The sequence below is a fragment of the Austrofundulus limnaeus genome, unplaced genomic scaffold (genome assembly GCF_001266775.1).
Source record: "Austrofundulus limnaeus strain Quisiro unplaced genomic scaffold, Austrofundulus_limnaeus-1.0 Scaffold33, whole genome shotgun sequence".
Classification (NCBI taxonomy): Eukaryota; Metazoa; Chordata; class Actinopteri; order Cyprinodontiformes; family Rivulidae; genus Austrofundulus; species Austrofundulus limnaeus.
In genome coordinates, this window is record NW_013952435.1 from 2,450,496 (window position 1) to 2,465,736 (window position 15,241).

The 15,241-nt window shown below is 39.7% G+C and overlaps 1 protein-coding gene across 2 annotated transcripts in view; it reads right to left on the reverse strand.

Moving 5' to 3' along the window:
- pde10a (phosphodiesterase 10A) overlaps nt 1-15,241 on the reverse strand; it is a gene marked incomplete in the record, with an annotated part of 75,144 nt that overhangs the window by 9,047 nt on the left and 50,856 nt on the right. The window contains 11 exon segments of one of the 2 annotated variants that reach the window (XM_014006011.1): nt 464-650; nt 731-823; nt 2,136-2,278; nt 2,456-2,507; nt 2,746-2,804; nt 3,308-3,358; nt 3,810-3,965; nt 4,961-5,101; nt 5,183-5,232; nt 6,747-6,867; nt 7,441-7,469. In XM_014006011.1, coding sequence (XP_013861465.1) covers nt 464-650; nt 731-823; nt 2,136-2,278; nt 2,456-2,507; nt 2,746-2,804; nt 3,308-3,358; nt 3,810-3,965; nt 4,961-5,101; nt 5,183-5,232; nt 6,747-6,867; nt 7,441-7,469 — 1,082 coding nt within the window. 2 annotated transcript variants of the gene reach the window in all.

The window sequence follows — 15,241 nt, forward strand, 5'->3', positions numbered from 1 at the left end:
GCACTATATAAATAAAACTTTACTTACTTACTTATTTATTTTTTACAGATGATGAAAATCAGTCGTGTGAATAGAGAGCCTCAAATCCCCAAAAAACATTCAAGGACTTTCGAGGACAAGTGAAATTTTTGGCTGTTTTCGCAAACTTCCCAGGACCTTGAAATCGTTTTTTAAATTCAAAAACTTTCAAGGATTTCAAGGACCCGTGGGAACCCTACGCAAATCAGTCTGCAGCTAAACCCTGTCAGGTGAGAGTAATTATAAGACATTACAATAAAGTTTATCTGACAGGATAAATGATTTTTCAGCTTTAACCCTTTAACCGCTCAGTGTTACATAATTTTAACTTAAACGTCTAGCATGAAAATCAACGGGCAACATGCAGTCCTTTAAAGAAAGCAAAGTAAAACATTCATAACATTTTCTGTTAGAGTATCAGTCAAAGCTCTCTGGAGGTACTCACATTTGCACAGTGTAAGGCCAGAGCACAAAAGACAGCAAACATCTTAAAGTTGTTCTCATCTGTTTTAGTGAAGGCACTTCCGCTTAACTTGTTCACCATCTGCACCACACCTATAACGGTCCCCCTGCTCACAATGGGCATGCACAGGATGTTCCGCGTGGTGTAGCCAGTTTTGAGGTCTACCTCTCTGCGAAAGAGCACAAATGTTAGTGTGTCGGCAGCGTGTAACGCCGAAAGCCCTGGAAATGGATCAATCTTTGTGTTTACCGGTTAAACCGTGGATCTGCATAGGCATCTGGGATATTTAAGACTTCACCTGTCCGAGCTACTTGACCAGCTATTCCTTTGTCTATAGAAAACCTGCAGAGAACAATGAAACATAAATTTATTTACAGTAGATCAGGGTCCGCATCCTGCAGCTATGAGGTCCCTCTGCAGCATATTTTTCAAGGTAACATGCGATTAAATTTTATGTTTTTATACTCATAAATGCAAAGGCTAGCTTTAGCTGGCTGTCAATTTCCTGTCAATTTGTTTGCAAATATGTGACCAATGCTACTAAAACAAAGAGCGAAATGTGTTTGTTAGCTCATGCTAGTAGCATGTTAGCCATTTCAATTATCCAAATTTCAGACTTAAGGGCTCGACACACGGGGRGCGACAAACTACAGCGATTGTCGGCTGTMATCGCAGCCAGGGTGAAACCCGACACACGGGACGTGATAGCTATCGCAGCGTTGCGAATCGCGCTCTCAGGTCGCTTGTCTACACAAAATTTGATTGGTTCTTGACTCTGAAGGCGGGTGTGCATTACGGACGTGTAAACTAAACAAATCTTACGATGCTAATGATATTGAAAAACAAACACACATCAAGATACAGTTTTATGAGGAAAAACTTACCATAAACRTCACCCTGGTGCCAATAAATTCCCACAAAGCTGCCTTTTTTTAGTAATCACTTGGTGAAAGTGTTAGCTAASTGCAGCGTGTAGCATACTCTCCTCTCATTGGTCAGTCAATGAAACCCTCGCTGATTGGTTGTACGCTAAGCGACAGCGACAAAAGTTGAACATTTTTCAACTTTCATATGTCGCGTCGCAAGCTCGCGTGTGCACGTGTACGAGCGCGAAATTTCACATGCACTATTTTCACCGGTCGCTTAGCTGGAGGAGGGCAAGTGATTGTCACCTCACCGCACAGGCTCCATAGGAAATGAATGGAGAGCGAGCGACATCGCCTCCCGTGTGTCGAGCCCTTTAAAGTGTGATCTTTTTCTCAAATCCATCAGGGTTACCTTTAAAGACTTTTACGAATAGACTTGATAATAATAAGAATTCGAAAAAAATGTGCTTAGTTCAGTTGTAGTTTTTATAAAATTTGGTATGAACTATTTAAAGTATTTTCCTCATTTACACGAATATTCTTTTTTATCTAAAGTGTAATAATGGTAAGAAATCAAAATGAGCCATGCATTTCTAGTTTTATGATGTCACCCACACTGGCCAGAAAGGCCCCCATTCAATGAACTGAAAGTGGCCCAYGGGCCACCAGTTGATAATCACAGCTGTAACACGTTTTGTGGCTCTGAACATATTTTCGTACTGAGCTGAGGAGCAGAAATGTCTCTTGTGATTGTAAATAATGGCTGGTGGATGTTGACTTTTATGCACCTTATTTCTTTCGTTTTCCTAAAGACAGGTTTGCCTTCCTTCTCCTCCCCGATGTCGAACAGGTCAGAGTACAGTTCTTTGTTGCTGTGATCTACCTGGAAGAGTGCACACCTGTCTGCATTCACCAGGTTTTTTGCATATATCTGGTAAAAGCAGAAAAACACAGAACATTTTAGAGCAGGACTCAGAAATGATGCGAGGTCATAAGATCAGGTGGATAATAAATTATGACGATTAGCAGTTTTTATTTAATTTGCAATGTCCAGAACTTGTCAGCAGGGTGTCCGTAGTATCAATTAACATAGAGAAATTGTACTTACCATAATATGTTCAAGTAGAGAATCTATTGCCACAATATTATCAAAGTATGTTCTGCGCAAAAAGAAGAAAAAGTCACTTTAGATGTTTGACAAAAAGGAAACCTCAATGACGTCACATTCAAGGCATGAAACTGCAGAAAATGTCAAATGTTGCACTTTTTTTTGGTGGCTTTTCAAAGCTTAACAATAAAAGATGCCAGACAGCCTGACATTAGAGCGCGACTTGGTTTGAATATTCTTACAGCGGGTTCATTCAGAGCTACAGAAACAGTTTGAAGAGCATCTCTTACTTTGACACGTCTAGTAGGAAGTCATTGAGCTCAGTCTGTTTGGCAAGGCCTCTGCACGTCTAGCAGAAAGAAAAGGTCATAATCAGGAACACAGAAAAAGCCTCGTGTAACACCTTCAGCAGCCAAAACAGCTCACTGTCTACAAACACGTCTACAGACTCTGCTTGTGTTTCTGTAACAACACACAGGGTTATCAGTTAGTAACTAACCGCCTCACCGCCAACTGTGGCTCAGAGGTCCACTGCGGACAGAGCTGCAGTGGGACACGGCTTCTCCGGGGCTTTCTGCTATCATTTCGTAATGCATAATGACGTCCCCGGGGAGCTGTTTGTTGAACCTATGGTTGAAGTTGATTGGACTGGGTGCGGCGACAACCCAAGTCCTGTACACAGTGGATTTCCCCAGTGCAGAACCAGAACAAACAAAGCTACCCAAGAACATAATAAATGCAACTGGTAGAGTACACTTTGTCTCCGGTGGAACGTTACAGTACATCGGACCTGTCCAAAAAAAAATGGGACCACTTCAAACTCAGACCAGGACTTTAAGGGTGTTTGCCTACCTGTACTTGATGAATGGCAACAGATGCCCACGCTAAGTTTGCTGTTGCAACCTGCAAAAACGGGAAAATTTAGTGTTAAAGAACTGCAAAAATGTATACAATAATGAGTCTTTGTCTTTGTGGTTACAAAAAAGAAAAGAAGAAAATCATCATTTTTATGGTTTGCAAACTTTGTTTTGCACGAAAAACAAGTGTTTTCGTGTGACCGCAGAGTTAACTCTCATACCAAATTCACCTAAAAGGATTTATTCAAAACTAAAATGTTTTGTTGAACTGATTTTTGCTTGCAGCTTTAATATTTTGCAGCTGTGTTCAGCCAAAACAAAAGGCACAGTTCACCATCTGTTCAGCTTTAAATACAGGAAAATATATCCTGGAAAACAAAAAAACCAAACCAAGTCAAAGGATCCTTAAGGATTCAATTCCTGTTTTAGTGAGTAAACCTGCTTTTAGACGGGAACTATAAAGCTCTGTAAGTTCCTGGTGTTTGGGTCAGACTGACCTCTTGATGACTGAGGTTGAAGGGTTCTTTGCCCCAGTGCCGATGCAGCTCCAAGATGGCGATGAGGTCTCCGATGGCAGTGACGATGGGGAGGCACAGGACAGAGTGAACATGGATCCCTGAGTCCTGCCCTGTGCCGTCGGGAAACCGCTCGTCCTGCAAACACAAACACCTGTTTAGGWTTTTATTTCACTCAAGCCTGGGACACGGCACTGGCATGTAGGMATCTGATGTTCAAGCTTTTGTTTGACTTGTTTGTTAAACTTCAGATCTATACTGATCAGTTCTATCACGTAGCTCCTGATCTGCAATCATCTTTTCTCTAAATAAACAGCCAAATCCTCTGAAGTGTCACACCAAAATAAAACATAGACATAAAATTTCTATTAAAAAGGATCTAGAATCGGATATTACAACAATATCAACTGATCAAAGTGGTCAAAATCCAAAAGGGCCAATTTCTTTCAGTATTTATTGAATAAATGTTATATAACAAATTATTCTTATAGAAATACACATTGCCGTTCCCAAATTATGTTTTATATAACGTTTAAAACATACAGAACCTGATAAAAAAGCTTAAATTTATAAAGAAACACCTTTAGTGTTCATTTCTTCTGCCTTACTCTCTACCAACAAACTTTTAATTTATAATTCCTTAGAGAAATGTTCCATCACAATCCAGCAAATCATTTAAGAAAAGACAACCCTCACTAAAAATCCAATGATTTTACTTTAAAATAAGAAAAGAATACACATAAAGATGCTCTTTTTGCACCAAAATCAAAGGTTTCTGACAAATTCTAACTTAAATTTTCTTGGCTTGAAAGTTGTCCAGCTGTTATGAGAAGAATGCACTAAATACAAACAACTAAAGGATTATATTTGGGGCCAAATAAAATGTTAACGAGGGCCAGATTTAGCCCGCGGGCCTTCAGTTTGGCATGTGGTGTACATTATGAAAAGGCAACTGGATTTCTCTTGTTTGGGGAAGACGTTTCGAACTTCTAACTTTTTAACAAGAACTGAAGACGCCTTTTAGGTGGGAATTAAAACATCTTTAAGAAACAAGAGAAGTCCGGTTGGCTTCGATTTAACCACCTAGGATTTTAACGACAGGCTTTGTTGTGGTTTCAGGGTGGCGGCCGTACCCCCATGATGTCCTCCACCAGCACTGTTTTGCGAGTCTTGGCAACATAAGCGGCAATGGTCGTCCCATATGCGATGGGGCCGGAGGGGACGAGGTTTGGATGGCCATCTTTGGGCCCCGTTGGAGTGAATAAACATAAACTCTGTTGAGAAGAGAAGAGAATAACAACTATTCAAAACAGAAGATGCCTCCCAAATATCCAATCAACCCCCCTCGTACTCACATTGTTGCATTCTCCCAAGAAGTAAAGTGCAAAACTATCAGCTTTTGTTGCTGTTGAGAAAGAAGAGACAGAGGTCATGTGGGCACAAGAACAATTAACATCAGCTGTCAGTCTCACACAGACGACCCCAATAATTAAACTCAGATTTGTCTAAAAACGGATCAAGACGACAGAATAATGTAATATTCTTTTAGTCCCACATAACAACGTGTGTACTCTGACCRAGGCTTTGGCTGCCTTCCAGTTCATCCCGTTCCCAGTCCTTCTTTTTCCAGTCCCATTTCTCCCTCATATATAGGTCATGTTATCATATAGAGACAACCGAGAGAGCACAAATAATCAAGGAGTTAATGAGTAGTGGGGTTTGGGTGAACTGGTAAAACAGAATAAATTACTGAAACCTTTCATACCAGAGCTTTAGTTTTCATCTAGTTTAAAAACTGTACTTWATTATTAATTGGATAAAACCACAAATAAACAATTAAGTCTCTAAATAAATGTTTTTAAAGGCGGTTTGAGTGCTTTTAAATGTTTATTATTAAGATATCTGGATTGATAGTGGTTGGCTGCTGTAAGCTGAAAGAGGAGCTGCCATCATTCAGTAGTTTTRCTTCTTTTTAATTAAGGCACATGTKYCAAACTCAAGGCCTGTGGGCCAAATGTGGCCCATCACTGCATTTTATGTGGCCCGCGAGAGTGTCTTCAAATAAGCTGCTTTAATGCCAGCATTGCCCACGAACGGCATGTCTTGATTATTCTGCCACCACTAGGTGGCGCTGCACAAGGTTCAAAAGTAGCYGGCAGCCGGTAAAATTCACTGCGTAAAATTTTATCGGCTACTTTTGSTGCGACTCACTTGGACTGGGGAGTGGGAATTTCCCACTTATAAGTCGTAAATTTAAACTGGAACACCCCTCCAGTGGGAATTCCCTGTCGGAAAGTGGGAGAGTTCAGAATTCAAGATGGCAGCTGCTTATTACAACTCAACAGTGAGTAAAACTCTTTTACTTTTACTTTTAATAGTATTTCTGTAATATTTTTTTCACATTAAGCCAGTCGTATGCGTAGTACTTTTCAGTGTTTATAAGAAGACGTGTAAAAGCAGTTTCTAYGCAGGAAATACCAGGTAGAGCTCAGTTATTTGTTAGCGGTGCTCAGCTGTATTGAGGCGAGGAACATGTTTTATGTTTAGTTGAATTTAAACACGAAACGTTAAAGTTAATTACAAGTGGCCCTTTGAGGGCCACCATAATGCTCATGTGGCCCTCAGAAATTAATTTGACACTCTTGGATGAAGGCTTGTGTTTAAAAAAAGTGCAAACAATCTTACTTGTGTTTTTATATTTTTAGGACAGGAAAGCTTCCTCCTTTTCTAAGTTGCTTTGCGGGTACTGAAAGAATTTGACCCCAAACTCTCAGAAATGTTTATCCATGCATTTGTCATAAACAAGCTGATGTATTTTTGTCTCTAAAAATATCCACACGTCTTTAAGGCTGGGTTACTGTGATTTGACTGAAACATGGGTGTATAATCCTCTTCTTTTCTCTGTTTTTTTTTTTTTACCTGTTTTGATGATGTTGGACAACTCATAGAGCAGCAGTTTGTTGTCTCCTCCAGTGTCCAGCCTCTGCTCCATGGAGCTGTTTAGTTCGTACACCACGCCCTGCATGTTCGTGTCCTGGTACTGCTGGACAAAAGACACAGAGACATCTCTGTAGCCTCGCACAAAGTCATCCTGTCCCCTCCCATTTGCATTTAAGCTCAGGGAGCTCGGGTGCTGCCGAGCCTCTGCCCTTACAGTGCGACCACTTAAAACTTTTGCCTTTTCTCTCTCTTACAAGGCCGAAGAGATGTCTATTTCTGCGCCAACAGAGAGGGTGAGGACAGGACAGCAGGGAGAGGTGCACTAGAAAGCTTCCCCAACGGGACGCTTTCTGCCCTCCCACATCCTGTTTGCACAGACGTATGGATGACGCACTGAGGGGTTGAGGGAACCTCATTTATTTTCCTGTGTGTCTGTGTGTGCGCGAGTCCATTTCCACTAAAGCTGCACGGCGCCGCTGTAAGCGCTGACAACCTGCCTCCCCTCCTGACGTGACAGTAAAAGGTGTGAACATATGTGTGGCGAGGAGGAGGGAAATGTTCCCTTTGAAATTACACTAAATATTCCTAATAATTTTATGCATTTAAAGACTTRGCAACATTTAGTTTTGTAAATCTATTAAGTACTTATTGAAATAAAACAAATGAAGCTTACCCTGCTGACGTCTTTAGCTGATGTGTCATCTGTAAAGAGAAAAACCACAATGTTAACGATCAATCAAAGTGAGAYTCTGCTTCAAGATCAGGTTGCAAGCAAACCTTTTGCTCCACCACATCCTTTTTACATCAAACTGTTCTGTAGGAAACTCAGCAATCTTTTAATGATTATGTGATTATTATTGTACTCCAGCACTGATAACATTRTGTGATTATCACTGTGTTAACCCCAGCACTGATAAATCCTTAAGGGAGCCCCGATTAGCTGTAACATTAGACTTTATTTGATAAACATATATATTTAATTGTAAAATAAAGACTGTAAAAGTACTGTAGGCTGTTTAGTTTTGTAAATTTTTTAAAATATATTTTAACACGGACGGAGCCATTTTATTTATATGCAAAGCATGTAAATAAAGCATCGGTGTGAGCGAGCTATATCCACCCTGAAGGTTAATCTTGGACAATATCTGACGATCGACTCTTTTAAATGAAACCAGAGAGCGTTGACAGAGAGGAGAAGGTAGAAATGACTCAGCCTGGAACTGAAAATATGGATGGAGGACAACAGAGCTGCTTCATGGAAGAAGAACCTCAGCTTAGCCTGTTAGCCTTTGCRCTAGCACCAACGCTATATTGCCTTATATGTATTAGCTCGGCGCTAGTGCGACAAACAAGCTAAACTGAGGTCCTCCATCCATATTTTCAGTTGCAGCTGAGTCATTTTTGCATTCCCCTCTCTGTCATGTGGATGGAGGACCTCAGTGACGAGAGGAGAATGTGTAGCGCTGAGCTAATACTAATAATAGTGATAGTGTCGGGGCTAACACTAAAGCTAACAGGCTAAGCTGAGGTTCTTCTTCCATGAAGCAGCTCTGTTGTCCTCCATCCATATTTTCAGTTCCAGGCTGAGTCATTTCTACCTTCTCCTCTCTGTCAACGCTCTCTGGTTTCATTTAAAAGAGTCGATCATCAGATATTGTCCAAGATTAACCTTCAGGGTGGATATAGCTCGCTAGCAGCCTCGCACCGAGGACCTATCCCTGTCATCATTTACCCAGAATGCTTTGGGTGTGAATAAAATGGCCCCGTCCGTGTAATATATTTTAAAACTTTTAGTTTAAAAATTATAAAAACTAAACAGCCTACAGTATTTTTACAGTCTTTATTTTACAGTTAAAATATATGTTTATCAAATAAAGTCTAATGTTACAACTAATTGGGGATCCCTTTAAATTAAGTAGGAYAGTAGATGTGCAGCAGTTGTGTTTGTTTGTCTTCAGAAATGAACGAACARAGGAGGTGAATCGAAGTGCTTAAGTTCCGTCTATGAGCCGCGTCAAAAAAACTGAAAATTGGTCAACTTCAAGTCCGGCTCCACACGCGCAGGTCAGGACTGTTGTCAGAATTTAAAAAGCTGTACATCTGCCCCAGCTGTTTGAACACTGGGTGGGTACTTTTGCTGCAGACTCCCACAATGACAGAAACAAAAGAGCTGACACCGCAAGCTGCAAAGAAGCAAAACCATATGTTGCTCCTCACAACAGTGGTGTGGTTGTTAAATGGTTTGGACAAATACGAAACCGTCTAAAAGCATTTAATAAGAATTCTGAAGGACCCAACAAGTACAAACTACCAAGTGTTTGATTTTGATTTTATTTAATAGAGCGACACAAAGCAGAGCATTGTTTTAAAGTGGAAGGAAAAAAATAAATAAAACACTTAGTTTTAATCAACCATCTTTTACTCTGATAACCCAAACTAAAATAGTCTCAAATTACCAGGAAGAAGATAAAACTTTCACAAAAGCCAGGGCCCAACAAAACACAAAAACAACCCCTCAAACCTTCTTTGTCGTTTTTCATGTAAGTAATAAAACGAYGCAAAAACTGAGGCAGATCTTCTTAACTTATTTATTTTTACAAATATTAAGAGAAGAGCAGAATGGGGTTGGCGCTCCTCTGAAACAGAACATGTGAAGAGAAAATATCACATTCAGCCACGCTGTTTGTTGTTTTAAACATTCCAGCAGTAAGCTCGGAGTTTCCTAACTTAGCCATGAGACCTATTTTAGAGCGAACCCCCAGCCGGGCATGACGTCAAACAGAGGACAGAAAGAAAAAAAAAACAAACTTCAAACCCTTTTATAAAACGATTTTTTGATTTTATTTTTTCAAACAACCTTTATTTGACTTCTTGAAGCCCAGAAAAACTCTGACACAAAAGCCTTTGGTGGGTAAATCTGACTGGATTAGTGATTTAAAGAAGTGATTTGAGCTTGTTGAAGTGGTTAAACAGAATAAATTCCAACAAAAACACATCAGCGTATCCCCACTGTTTATTGCTGAATGTTTCAAAAGAAGTAAAGTATCCTATTCACATCCTTGCATGAAGTTAATGGTTTTGCCGGTGTGTCCATCCATCAGTTAGCAAACAAATATCATGAGTTACTGGACATATTTTACTGAAACATGATTAAAGTAATCACTGATTGTGAAAAACTTGTAAAGCTAATCCAAATCCAAACTGAATTTTGTTAATTTTAAGTAAAATATATATTTATATTTTTAACTCCCACTGCCTCTTGCACAGTGACTGCTGGATATGAGCGCCAGTGACCCCTGGGACCCTAAAAGAAAGAAGTGGGTTCAAGATAACGATGGATGGACCTTTAACTCTTAGCTTGTTAAAAATCTGTTTTGTTTGTATAAGGTTCTAATAATCTTAAATTAAATGAGCAAAACAAAAGTTTGGAACTTAACAGGCTAAAACTGGTAGGGCCCCCAATTTTGTAGTGGTTGGGTGGGGTGCATTGCCCCTCCTGGCCACCCCCACTTGTGACGTCCCTGGTGACTGACAGGTTATGTTCCACAGAGGAATGATGGGCTGGAGCCACATCACTGCACATCTCTCTGTTAGATGTGAGAGACAAACAGAGATTTAGTTTATGTGGATCTAGCACGGTCAAGATGTTTCTGATACGTGACAGTCTGAGTTACTAATAAGAGTCATAGAGCCAAATTTTCCTTTTCCTGGTGCAAAGTGACTTTTCCTATGTAAAGTGTAGTATGGTGTGTGTAAAGTGTAGTATGGTGTGTAAAGTGTAGTATGGTGTGTGTAAAGTGTAGTACGGTGTGTAAAGTGTAGTATGGTGTGTGTAAAGTGTAGTATGGTGTGTGTAAAGTATAGTACGGTGTGTAAAGTGTAGTATGGTGTGTGTAAAGTGTAGTATGATGTGTAAAGTGTAGTACGGTGTGTAAAGTGTATGGTGTGTGTAAAGTGTAGTACGGTGTGTAAAGTGTAGTATGATGTGTGTAAAGTGTAGTATGGTGTGTGTTAAGTGTAGTATGGTGTGTGTAAAGTGTAGTATGGTGTGTGTAAAGTGTAGTACGGTATGTAAAGTGTAGTATGGTGTGTGTAAAGTGTAGTATGGTGTGTGTAGAGTGTAGTATGTTGTATGTAAAGTGTAGTATGGTGTGTGTAAAGTGTAGTATGGTGTGTGTAAAGTGTAGTACGGTGTGTAAAGTGTAGTATGATGTGTGTAAAGTAGTATGGTGTGTGTAAAGTGTAGTATGGTGTGTGTAAAGTGTAGTATGGTGTGTGTAAAGTGTAGTATGGTGTGTGTAAAGTGTAGTACGGTGTGTAAAGTGTAGTATGGTGTGTATAGTGTAGTATGGTGTGTAAAGTGTAGTATGGTGTGTGTAAAGTGTATGGTGTGTAAAGTGTAGTACAGTGTATTTAGTGTAATATGGTGTCAGTATATATAGTGTATATATATTAAATTACATATGATAATATAATTTCATCAAGATAAGCAAATCTTGTCAAACTCAAACCAGGAAATGTAAAACCTACCATTTCTTCTGATCGTTACCTACTTCAGAGTATGTCAAATACTCTAACTGTAGAGCTTCAGTGCTGATGGTATCTGGCAGCAAAAGTAAAATGTGAAAATGTCTGGTTAACCTCAAGTAACGTGTAGCAAGTTTTTTTTCTTTTCCTCAATAAGGGCCCCTGTCTTAAAAAAAATGCCAGCTCCTTTCTCTACTCACCCTCATGAGAACCAAAGTTCATGGGTGGTGGATGATGGGGGTTGGGGTTGGGTCACTTCAGAACCAAATGTAAACAGACTAAGCACACAGTTTTAATACAACAGCAGAAACGTTGAAAATAGAGCAGTTTTAATGGCAGAATTACATGTACTTTGTGCTTTTATCTCTGTGTTAATGTTTGTTAGCAAGATATGTAGTAAACTAGTGGGCAAATTTTATTGAAACCTAACCACTGGATTTACTTATTTTTATTGAGATCACAAGTTTATTTTTCAAAGGAATCTGGGCCTAAAGGCAGAACTAAACATGCATGTTTTGGACTGCAGGAGAAAACCCATGCAAACATGAGAAGAACATGCAAACTTCATACAGAAGGAACCCAGGCCCAAACCAGGGCTTGGCAACTAAGCCTTTGTGCTGCCACCTTCATCGTCTCATGCTGCTGATGGCATTACTTTTTGGCATCAACCCAATTCAAAATGGCCGCCACAGAAAACACAAAAGTAGCTGTTACTCTGTCAATCTTTAAAAAACTGAACTCCCTTTTCTTGAAGTGGTAGCTGAGAGTCATCCCCAACAAAATCTGAGAGCTAACAGATGTTGTGAGATCTTTGCATAAATGGACAAGCATTACTTTTTAATGCCTTTTTAATTGTAAAAAGTATTTTTAAGCAGAAGTGTAGATTATGTAGATCCTTGTTGTTACAAAAAACAAGTTGAACTTTCACTGTGTACATTGATATGGATAAAACGTTGGAGCTTCCTGTACCATGGAAGCACAGGTTTCCAATACCAAATGCCCTCTAAATCTGATCCGTTGTGCAGAACCAGGTATTTGTTTGGACCAGCTCCAGTAGTTTCCTTAAAGAATGCACACTGGGTCATGCATACTTTTAGCTGCTGCATGTCGAGCATGACTATCTGTGTTTTTCCCAGAAACGTGAGTTGGTGGATTTGTTTTGTGTGGGTAAAAAGTAGGACAAAGGATAAATAAAAATGTAAGGGATCCTTTGTTTCACTGGATCAGGAACAAAATACACGACAAAAGTTGTTGACCTGTCCCGTTTGGCAACAACAGCATCTCGGTTTCATCAGATATGTGTTATGGGATTAATCCAAATGGGACACCAATCCCTGGGGCTGCCTCGGGTGCACATGTAACGCTGTTTTACCACCATTCCATGTACATGGATTTAACAGAAACCAGCCCACATTTTTAGGAATATTTTGTGTTTTTAGTAAACGCAAAAGGAAAAAGCTGACTTGTTTTTAAAAAGATATGTACGCTCAGCAAACACTAAACAAAACGGTTTAGTAACTCAGCAGATATTTAACTGACTTTAACTAATTTTTTTACTTATTTTGAATTTCAGCTACATCTTCTAGCTGCACTACTTCCTGCTTTAAACTGTACGAACACACACACTGCAAAAATTAACCATCTAAAAATCCATTCATTATTTAAACCTGCTTTTTCCTTTCAGGGTCACTGGTGCAGGGGCGGAGCTAGAAATTTTTTTGCATGGAGTGGCACTGGGGTGGCCATGGTGTTTATTTATTATTATATTTTTTTGGTGGGGGGCATTTACAAATATAGAAAAGCACTCTGGATTTGAAAATTCAAGGTGACCTCCACCGCTAGATTCAAATGGCTTTTGTTGAGACTTTTTAAGAAATATTGAGCTGAAAGTTTGTGTGATCGTAGCTAAAAATTATCAAATAAATAAACACAAAATGCTGAATGTTAATCAGAACTTATTATCTTTGTCATTTTCAAGCCATTTTTAGATGTACAAAGCTGAATTTAGTGGTAAAAGTATCCGAAAACAATCTTTACTAAATTTGAATTTATAATAAACGATTCAATATGGCCACCACAGCTAACTTTAAAGGCTATAATTCAGTCATTTTAAGACTTATTAAGAGTAAACTTGTTGTGGAGTAAGAATGATCACATTCTGCTTAATCAATGCTGATCCCAAATTAAGCTAACCACTAATTCTAATGCTAATTTTACAGCTATTTTTAAACATACACAACTAAAACTAGTTATAGTACAGTAGTATCAGGTAAAAAAAAAACTAAAAATCCAAGGTCCACACCCCCTTGTCTATTATTTAGGGCACTTGCCACCCCGGCCACCCTTCTGGCTCCGCCCCTGCACTTATGCCCATATCCAGCAGTCACTGTATGAGGGGGCGGAGACAAATGAGACAAACAACCTTTCACTCACACAGGGACAATTCAGAGTTACCAATTAGCCTAACAGTCATGGTTTTGGTCTGTGGGTGGAAGCCAGAGTACCCAAAGAAAACCCACGCATGCATGGAGAGAACATGCAAACTCTACCCAGGAAGGTCCCCGGCAGGGATTCAATCCAGCAACCTTTTTGCTGAGAGGCAACAGCTCTACCAACTGAGCCACTGTGGCGCCCATCTAAAAATAAATTAAAAAATACTAGATTATGGTCTGAACCTTCTCAAGATGAGTTAAATAATCTGAAAGTGCACTTGGTAAGGCTTCACAATTACAGCTAACAAGATTAAAAATCTAACACATTAACCACTAAGCCTGTAGTTAAACCAAACAAAAGTGTGTTTCCTGGTCATTTATCGACACGGTTAGCTAAATTTAAAAAAGGAAATGGAGAAAGCTGTAAAACAACCAGTTTCATAAATGCTGACACAACAACAGCTTTACTGGGAACGTAACATCTGGGCTGTGGTAAGTGATGTTGGAGCACGGAGTTGAGGATGTGAGCATCTCTGAGTTGTCCTTATTTTGGTTCCTCAGACAGATGAGCTAAATGTGAACAGGACCTGATGGCTGCCTCCATCGATCTGCCGCCGTAGATGCTCAGCCTCCCGCAGGACGGTCAGTTAAAGGTGACTCAGCATGTGTCGACGACCCGCATGGATCCGCTGCAGGACATTCGGCTGCCAAAAGCATCTCCGCTCCTCAACACTTACCGAGGTTGTGTGTTTATGTATTTATTTTATTTTAGTTTCTAGTTTTTGTGTTGTCATGTTCCGGCTCATTAATTCATGTGATGACAGAAAAACTGCTTGAACTATAAAATGGATTTAATTTTTTTTATTGGTGGAAAATGCATCTTAGTAAGTGACCTTAATAAAAGGGATCCCCGATTAGTTGTAACATTAGACTTTATTTAATAAACATAAATTTTAACTGTAAAATAAAGACTATAAAAATACTTTAGGCTGTTTAGTTTTTATAATTATTAAAACAAAATTTTAAAAATATATTACACGGACAGGGCCATTTTATTTACACGCGAAGCATTCTGGGTAAATGATGACGTGGATAGGTCCTCGGTGTGAGGCTGCTAGCGAGCTATATCCACCCTGAAGGTTAATCTTGGACAATATCTGACGATTGAGACTGTAATATATGGATGGAGGACAACAGAGCTGCTTCATGGAAGAAGAACCTCAGCTTAGCCTGTTAGCTTTAGCATTACACCCGACGCTATCACCATTTATGTATTAGCTCAGCGCTACACATTCTCCTCTCGTCACTGAGGTCCTCCATCCTCATGACAGAGAGGGGAACACAAAAATGACTCAGTCTGTAACTGAAAATAAGAAAGGAGGACCTCAGTTTAGCTTGTTTGTCGCGCTAGCGCTGAGTTAATACATTTAAGGCAATAGTGTGAGGGCTAGCGCGAAGGCTAACAGGCTAAGCTGAGGTTCTTCTTCCATGAAGCAGCTCTGTTGTCCTCCATCC